An 8,697-nucleotide genomic window follows, 5' to 3' on the forward strand; every position below is an offset into this window, starting at 1 on the left:
AGGGACCCCAAAGACCCCGCATCATGCCAAGACAGCCCTCCCCATAGCACCACGAGGAAACCCAATCTCACTCAAGGAGGGACCCTATGACCCTGATGGGCACCGCGTGGGCTCCCCAAAGCTCCCCAACCACGCCACAAAGGATACAAAAACCCGGCGTCGCACCAAGAGGGGGGACCCAAAACCGCCCCACAACACCACAACTGCACCCCAACCCCCACCCACGGCTCCCCCACCCGCTCCAGGCCCCGTCACAGAGCTCCGAGCCCTGAACCCCCCCCTCCTCGCTCTCTCCCCGCCCCACCGAGGGCGGTGCGGCCGAAGTCGGGGCGGAGGGGGCTGAGCTGAGCCGGGCGCACCGCCCACATAAGGCGGGGGGAGCGCACGCCGTTCCGAGCGGCCGTGGGGGGAGATAAGGTGGTTGCAGGGTTGGGCTCGGAGGGTCCCGGGGACGCGGCATGGAGCTGGGTTGGCTGCTATGGGGTGCGGCGGTGCTGCTGCTGCTGCACCTCCTGATGGAGCTCAGCCCGGCTGTGAACTTCGCGTTGCGCATCGGTTTTTACTACGTGTTGTGCATCGTCTGCTCCGGGCTCACCGCTCCCGTCTGCCTCCTCGTCAACGGCGGCCGCACCGTCAAGAACATGAGGTGGGTGGGTAGGTGGGGGCGAAGTGGGGGGCAATGAGGTCCTTGCAGGGGTTGGCACGGAGCTGCGGTTCCCCTGTAAGGTGGAGGGGGTCTGGGGGATGCTATGGGAGGCTGTGTGTGCTGCTTCAAGTGGGAACTGTTTCAGGCTGGGAGTTGAGCTGGAAGACTACAAAGTCCTTAGCCTAGGCTGGGATCTCCTTCCTCCCCACCATCAATCAGAGATGGAACCTCAGTGGGGCTGTAGAATGCCAGGGCCTGAAGGCCATGCAGCAGCCATGGCTGTGCCCAGAGAGCTGCCGGGTGGCACATCGTGTCCTTTCAGAGGGATGTGGGGCAGCCCCAGCTGTGCTGGTAGGCCTGGGTCCCATCTTCCGGGCCAGACCCACGTGTGTGGGGCACTGAGGGCAGGGTTAGCAACTGCTGTGGGTGGCACAGGGGAATTTGGGTTGGTGTTGGCTTCCGGGCCCTGCTGTCAGCTTTCCTTCTCTGCTCTGTCTTCCCTACTCCAAGCTGTGTTTGTAGAGAGGCTCCTCTTAGGGGGGAGTGGAGCCCTCAGCCTCCATGCATCAGCGTGGATGAGAGGTGGGGCAGATCCGCACTTTGGCAGCTGTGGGGTTGTGGTGAGCTGAGCTCAGAGCAGGGGCTGGGGAGGAGCGTTGGGTGCCAGTAGGAAGTGCCCTGTGCTGTGCGTTGGGTGCTGCTGCGAGCTGCTCTGCCCTGCAGTCCATGCTGAGCTCCCAGGGCAGGATCTCCTCCCAGAAGTCGACACCCAGCCTTGTAACCGGGGCAGCGTACGATGCTGGCTCTGTTTTCGTCCCTAAAGCTTCTGAAATCTGTCAACTTAGAACGGAACTTTTTCAGGAAGAAGAGCTCCTTGTGCAGAGCAATCCTCCTGTTGAAGCTCAGAGCTGAGCTGTAGCCAGAACCACCCTTTTCCTGTAACCCAAGCCCATCATTTCCACTCGCTGGCTCCAGCTGCTGGTGCAGCTCCCAAATTCTGGGAGGTCTGTGGATCCTTATTGCTACAGCTTCCCCGTGGAGATGGTTGTCCTGGTGCTGATGTTGGGGGGCAGGCTGTGTCAGTGCAGGAGCAGGATGCCCTGTCCTTGCTGTGCTGGGCCGTGGGAGAGATGCCCTCCTCTGATAGATAGATGTGTTTATCTAGTGGTGAAACCTCTTGTGAGAGCTTCTAGTGCGATAAGCAGCCTGTATGAATTCTTCACAATCAGAGAGTCCTAAAAAAGCCTCCGCAGAGCTGCTCGAGGGCACGTTGCCTCTCATTTATCCCCTTGCTCCGTGTGTCTGGCGGGTAGGACATCAGATTTATGGCTGTGGCTGCACCGCGCCAGGATCATCTTCCCCACAGGGAGCTGCTGGGGGGGGCAGGAGCTGCCCAGCCCCGTGGTGACGTGGCTGCTCAGGGCTGCCCGTCGCCCAGTTCCTCCTTGCTGCTCCCAGCTCTGCCCCTTCGCCTCTTTGAGCAGCTCAGGCCACATCTTATGCAAGGAAACGCTGGCTCTTCACTGGCAGGAGGAAGTTGGGTGGTTTGTTCTTGAGTAATGAGTAACCAGCCTCTCCCAGCCGCTTCCGAACAGCGTGACTGCTGGAGCAGCGACCTTGTTTTTGGTTGGCAGGCAGGAGGGAGGAGAAGTGGGATGTAGGTCAGTCTGGTGGTGCAGCCTCTGCCGGCCTCCCCCCCCACCTCCCCGGTCAGTGTCACCCCGGCTCTCCTCACCTGCCCTGCCCTGGCTGTGCTGCCCTCATCCCGTGTGGGGCTCTGGGTGCGGTCTGACCTTTGCAGCAGGTTTGCATGCCAGGGATTGACGGCAGCTGTGTCATGAAGTGGTGTAACTGGCGGCCACTGCCCTGCCCTGAACTCTGGTGTTAGAGCCAGAAAGCCCCGAGGGTCTGTGCATGGGGTGCAGAGATGGATGTTGCATTGGTGCAGGCTTGTGGCTGAAGGGATGGGGATCATCTGGGGAAACAGCTGCTGCCAAGGCAGAACGAGGTGCCAGCAGCTTGCTCACCTGCTGCCCTGGGTGATTGATGCTTCCCAGGTGGGTGGTGGTGGGGAACCCTCCAGCAGGACCCTGTGGTGGGTGCGGTGGGGTCCCAAATGAATGGGACTTAATATTGACCCTCAGAGCCATCCCTGCAGGGAGGAAAGCTCTCTGCTGTCAGGGAGGAGGTGCAGAGCATCCTTTGGAGGAGGAGGAGGGCAGGGCAGCTTGCAGGTCTGCTTCAGGGCAGGCAGGGCTGAGCTGTTGGCTGCTCCTGGGGGCTTTGCTCACGTGCAGGCTCCTCCGCCTCCCGTCCTGACAAATGGCTGCTCCCCTGCCCAAAATAGCCCTTGTGCGCTGCCAGCTTTTGGCTGCGTCCTTTGATCCACTTGGAGGGTCCCCAGCTCCCACCTGTCCCAGCGCTGTGAGCTCACAGGGGCTTGGCCACAGCATGGGGCTGGCTGTGCCCAGCGAGGGTATGGCAGGGCTGAGCTGAGCTGCTGGGGAAGAAAGCTGGGAGCTTTGGAGGATGGACCCTAAGGTCCCTGGCGGAGCTGAGCTGGCAGGAGGAAGCTCTTGGTTTGAAGATTGCAGATTTTTCTCAGGTAATGCCACCCCGTGTTGGTAGCACTGCAAAGAAGTGCTGCAGTGAGCAGGATTAGCACAGCATTCCTGGGGCAAAGGGTGCAAGTTAATAACGAGTGCTGGGGTGTGCCAGTTCCTGGAAAAGCTGTTTGAACAGCTTGTGGGGCTGTGCTGACTGCAGCAGGAAAGCACCGGTACCATCCAGCCAGGTTTACAGCCCTGACATGGGAAAAAAGGAGTGGTGAATGAGTGGGGCTGGCAGCAGGAAGAGCGATCCCTGAGCAGGCTGTGTCATCAGCCTCTCTCCCTCCTGCACTGGATGGAGGGCTTCCAGTTTGCCCTCTGTTTGCAGAGTCCTTGCACCTGTGCTAGGCTGGGCTTGGCTCCTCTGAAGTGTCTGTAGTGAGTCTGGTTGTGAGGGGATGCTGTCAGCCTGAGGGAAGCAGAGAGCTGTGGCTCTACCTTACACTCTGCTTCTCCCAGGATGTCACTGACATTTGTCCTCTCTTGGTGTGATGTGCAGTGCTTCAGCTGTGTGCTGAGCACCCTCAAATACATGGGACTGGCCATGCAGGACAGGCACGTGGGTGAATGACAGACAGATGGGGCTGGAGGCTGTCACAGAGCTGTTCTTGTCTCCTTGCCCCCGCTGCATCCCTGCCCTGCTGCTGTCTGACCGCTCTTCTCCTCCTCCATAGGATCATCAAAACCGTGGTCAAGTCCTTCAAATATTTCTTCGGCCTGAGGTTTGAGGTGAAAGGACTGGAGAACTTTGAGATGGAGGGCCCCGCCATCATTGTGTCCAACCACCAGAGCATCCTCGACATGATGGGTGAGGAGCAGCCCAAGGGGGGAAGCGCTTTTCTTGGTCACCCTGTGGGAGGCCCTGCTGGCATCCCCTGCCCCGGCACTGCTCTGTGCTCCCGAGGCCACTGGTTTGGTGCTGGTTACAGGAAGGGCCTCCCCACTCCCTCTGTCCCATCCAAGTGCAGGCGCTTGGGGAGGGGGGTGGCTGCTGGGTCTCACCCTCTGCCGTCACGTTAGGGCTGATGGAGGTCCTGCCCGACGGCTGTGTCCAGGTGGGCAAGAAGGAGCTGATGTACGCCGGCACGGTGGGACTCATCACCTACCTCGGGGGTGTCATCTTCATCAACAGGAAGAAAACCAGTAGTGCCAAGATGGTGATGGCGGAGGTGGCCAAGACCATGATAGCTGAGAACGTGAGTGGCATTGTGGCATTGCCTGGGGGGGTGACGTGGCAGTGCTGGCGGGAGGGAATGCTGCGAGAAGGTTGCTGGAGCAGAGCCTTATCTCCTGCAGGTGAAGGTGTGGGTGTACCCTGAGGGCACGAGGAACTGCACGGGAGATTTGATGCCATTCAAGAAAGGAGCATTTCATCTTGCTGTCCAGGCACAGGTAACAGTGCTTTGCTTCCCAAAGGCTCCTCCCAAACGTGAGGACCCAAAAGCTTTTGCAGTGGCGTTGCAGGCTGGCCATGCTGTGGTGTGGTTGGTTTGTTCCCAGGTGAAGCTCATAGCTCACAGCTGTGCTTCTCAGCTCAACCACCCTTAGGTGTCCTGAGTTCTGCCTAGCAAGAATAGAATGCCTATTTTTCCCCTCCAACAGAGAGCCCAGCACCACACCAAGAGCTTGCCTTGGGGATCCCACAGCTGGCAATTAATTTCTTAATCCCCCATGTAGCAACAGCAGAGTGCTGATTTGTGTTTATTGATGTTAGTGCTTTAGAGCATCACCTGGGCTTCCTCTTGGTGAAAGTAGCAGCCTCTTCCCAGGCTGCCACAGGGGCTGCTCTGTGCTGTGTTAGATGCCTTCTCTGCTCAATATGGCAGAGTCCGTGGGAGAGGAGCAAACAGCTCCTGAGCTCTGGAAAACTGGAGCTGTTGGTGCTCCTGAAGGAGCAGCAGAATCCAACTGTGGCCAAGGGGGATTGCTGCCAGCTGGGACACCTGCTCTGTTCTCTGGTGCCAAAGGAAGGCGCACGCGGTGCCTCAGCCTCCAGTGCATGCTGTGCCTCCATTCTTGGGACCAGAATCATTGGAGACCCGAGGGGAAATGTTCCCCTTTCACAGAGCATTGCAGCAGGGATCCTGGAGGAGGGAGCGGGTGCCAACCTCCTTCTGGGCTTGGCAGGGCCTGAAGGGGAGGACAGTGGAAATGTCGCCCACCTCTGCTCCCACTGCTGCCGCTCCCCATGAGTCACCAACTGCAAATCATGTCTGTGTTACCAGCGCCGAAATAACGTGACTCTGGGCCTGCCCTCCTGGCTCTGTCTCTGCCTGCCTGAGCCTTCCTGGGAGCACTGATTGCAGTTGGTGACACCCCTCTCTGAAGCTGAAGGCATGGAGGCTGCCCAGCCCCAGCTTTGTGCTCGTGCAGCACAGAAAGGCCTGTCAAAACAAGCAGCCTCGGTGTGTGCAGGTCAGGAACAGCTCAGCCTGGCCCTGGAGGAGCCGAGCTGAGCTCTGCAAGCAGTGCTGACCTGAGGCTGAAGTGTCAGCTGTCCCCAGTGCCTCAGATGTCCCAGTGCTCCCCAGTGGATCCTGACTTCCCACTGCAATTACTCCTCTTCCTCCCCAAGGTCCCGGTGATCCCCGTGGTGTATTCCTCCTTCACCACTTTCTACAACCCAAAGAAGAATCTGTTTACATCAGGTATGAAAGAGCTTTCATAGCTTGTCAGAGATGGAGCGATACCGTGTCTGCGTGGGGATGTGGGAGGGAGGCCGAGCTGAGCAGATGCGTGGAGGCAGTTCAAAGCACTTAGCACCAGAGCTGGGCTGGATTAACTCAGGGCAGGATGTAATTAAACGTTCCAAGGGGTGCTTTCATTAAGAACTAGGTACCACCTCTCCCTCACATAGCTGGCACAGCCCAGGTGGTTTGGAGAGGGATTGTGTCTGGGGGGAAGAAGCAAGCATGGTCTGAATTCTGGTCTTTCACAGCAGGGACCCCTCTGCAAGTTGTGTTAAAACTCTTAAATCTGTCAGTGTAAGTGCTGGGCAGCAGGTTGGCTTTCAGCCAGTGTGAATCAGTAATGTTGGGAGCAAGCCTTCCCTCTGCTGCTGGCTGGAGGTAGGAGGGCTGGGCAGGAGCAGATGGATGGAGCACCTGGTGCTGAGCTCTGTGTGCTCACCTCAGCCCTGCAGAGCTCAGGATGGGAGCAGCCTCTAATGTCCCCAGGTCAGGGCATGGGAAATGCTTTGCTCCTTGGAGCAGCTATTTGGGGCAGGGTGTAATTCTCAGAGAATCTCTTCCCCTGAGGGCAGCACCACCTCTGCTGGCAGGGGCAGATGACTGCAGGGATGGGTACCTGGGGGGCTGCAATGAGCCAGTCCATGGCAGGTGTTCTGTAAGGGCAGAGAGCAGCGCTCCTGCGATGGGAGCTTTCTCACAGGCTCCTCTTGTGCTTCCAGGCAAAATCAAGGTCGAGGTTCTCCCGCCAATAGAAACCAAAGGGCTGACATCAGACGACGTCTCTGACCTCACTGATAGATGCCACAACATCATGAGGGAGACCCTCTTCAGGCTGTCGGGCCGACCAGGCGAGGGGAAGGATTCCTCCTAGCTGCTGCTCCAGCGGCGTCACCGTGTGGCGGTGGCTGAAGGGACCCATCTGCTGCCAGACACCAAAGGAACATCTCTTCCTCTGCAGTGACTTGAAACTCTGGGGATGCTGTGGACTGGCACACGAGGCGTATCGAGCCAGCAGCGAGGCTCCCTGTTGAGTGGATTTCTCTTAAGGGTTCTTTATCTTGCAATGAAACGTCTCCTCTTTCTGTATTTCTCAGGCACCAAACGTATGCTACCAAAGGGCTCAATGACCAGAGAGGTGAGTTCTCCAGCTCAGGCAGCTGCCGTGGGGCAGTGAGGAGGGCCTGGTAGGAGCCTGGGCTGTGCCCTGTGTGAATGTCCCCGTGCTCCTGCTGGCTGTTAGGTGCTGCCCCAGATGGAAAGCCAGCAGGCAGCAGTGTGTCCCTGCACAACCTTGGTGCTGAGAATTGGGAGAAAATCCAGACTCTGGCTGTCCGGCAGCACAGCCCTGTGTTCAGTGCTGTGCCCTGCAACGTGCTTCTGCCAGCATCCCCAGGTGGAGCAGAGCACCGAGGCTTTTTCCTGAGAGATGCCCTTGGATCTCAGCAGCATCTGTTGCTGGGGCTCTGCGTTGCCCAGGCGTTCTGGAGCCAAGCCTTCCCCCTTTGAGGAAAGCTCCTAGGGCCAATAACTGAGCTAAAAAAGGGGAATGCATGGGGCCAGTCAGCCGTGAGCCTTTCCTAAAGCCCAGCTTCTCATTAGAACAAGTGCTCTCCCTCCCTGAGGGTTACAGCAGTGCAGAAGGAAGCTGTCATCTCACCGAGGCAGTGCACGCTGCCTGGGTGGGTTTGGCTGTGCTGTTTGTTCGACCTCCTTGCTGCAGTTATCCTGGGGTGCTTGGTGCAGATGCAGAGGGCTCTGCCACGCTCGTCTTGTCATGGTCAGCACTGGCCGAAAGATGGTGCCTGTCCCATGTCTCTGTGCTGATCTCAGTGAAGCTGCTGCTCCGCAGGAGTTGCAAAACTTGTGGGGAGCCTACAGGGTGCGTGAGCTGAGTCTGCAATGGGGAGAGTTTCAGTTTTCCCCCTAGAGAAAATAGGCTCCATCCCTTTTAGAGGAGTTTGGATAAAGGGCTTTCCCAGCTCTGGGATGGCAGATGGGGCAGTGCTCCTGGATCCCTTGCTGTTGCTCTCTGTGAAGAGGGGGCTGGCTCAGGTCTGTGATTCCGGGGCTCAGGGAGGCATGAGCACTCTTGCTAATGCAGCAGGGAGCACCATGAGATGAGCAGAGCCAGCTTCTGGAGCCTGCCTGTGGCTGCGTTGCTCTAAGTGGATTTGCAGGGCATTTTGAAGGGTAAATCCTCACCTGGGCAAGGCACAGCCGGCAGTCTCCAAGGCAGACGGTCCTTGTGGAGCTGGGGCTTTATCCTAGGGTCTTTATGGTACAGTCTCAGGGGTCTCAAGGGTTCCCTTGACCCTGCCAAGGGAACGGGTCGGGGTGGGAGGATGGAAACCCAACCAGCACTTTGTAAGAACAGCAGAAAAATGGCTGTTATGGAGGTGAAACCCAGGAGGATCAAAGGAGTGCTCAATGGAGCAACTCATGCAGCACCTGGGAGAAAGAAGCAATGCCTCTGTGTGCATTTGTCTACTGTTCAGTTTTAATTGGGTTAAGAATAATGTATTTTGCTTAAAGAGGGGGGAAAAAAAAAGTATGTCTTTGATTATTTAAATGAAGGAGACTCTTGATTTTGTGTGGGAGCTGAGGGAGGAGGGCTGCTGTGGGAGGAAGAGCCCATAGCAAAGTGGGGCCACGGAGGGAGCTCCATCCTTCCTGTAATGAGCCTGCGGCCTCTGTGCACAGTAGGAGACTTTATTTTAGTGTAACTCTTTATTTTAGTATAACTCTGCAGCAC

The 8,697-nt window shown here is 57.8% G+C and overlaps 1 protein-coding gene across 1 annotated transcript; it reads left to right on the plus strand.

Annotated features, from left to right (window-relative positions):
• Positions 1-432: 432 nt before the first annotated feature.
• On the plus strand, positions 433-8,514 carry AGPAT2 (1-acylglycerol-3-phosphate O-acyltransferase 2). The gene is made up of 6 exons (XM_052668070.1): positions 433-646; positions 3,930-4,063; positions 4,276-4,451; positions 4,552-4,647; positions 5,831-5,903; positions 6,665-8,514. The coding sequence occupies exons 1-6, from the start codon at positions 459-461 to the stop codon at positions 6,814-6,816; spliced, it is 819 nt and encodes a 272-aa protein (XP_052524030.1). The 5' UTR covers positions 433-458; the 3' UTR covers positions 6,817-8,514.
• Positions 8,515-8,697: the final 183 nt, after the last annotated feature.

The sequence above is a fragment of the Tympanuchus pallidicinctus genome, unplaced genomic scaffold, assembly GCF_026119805.1.
Source record: "Tympanuchus pallidicinctus isolate F22 unplaced genomic scaffold, pur_lepc_1.0 scaffold8, whole genome shotgun sequence".
Classification (NCBI taxonomy): domain Eukaryota; kingdom Metazoa; phylum Chordata; class Aves; order Galliformes; family Phasianidae; genus Tympanuchus; species Tympanuchus pallidicinctus.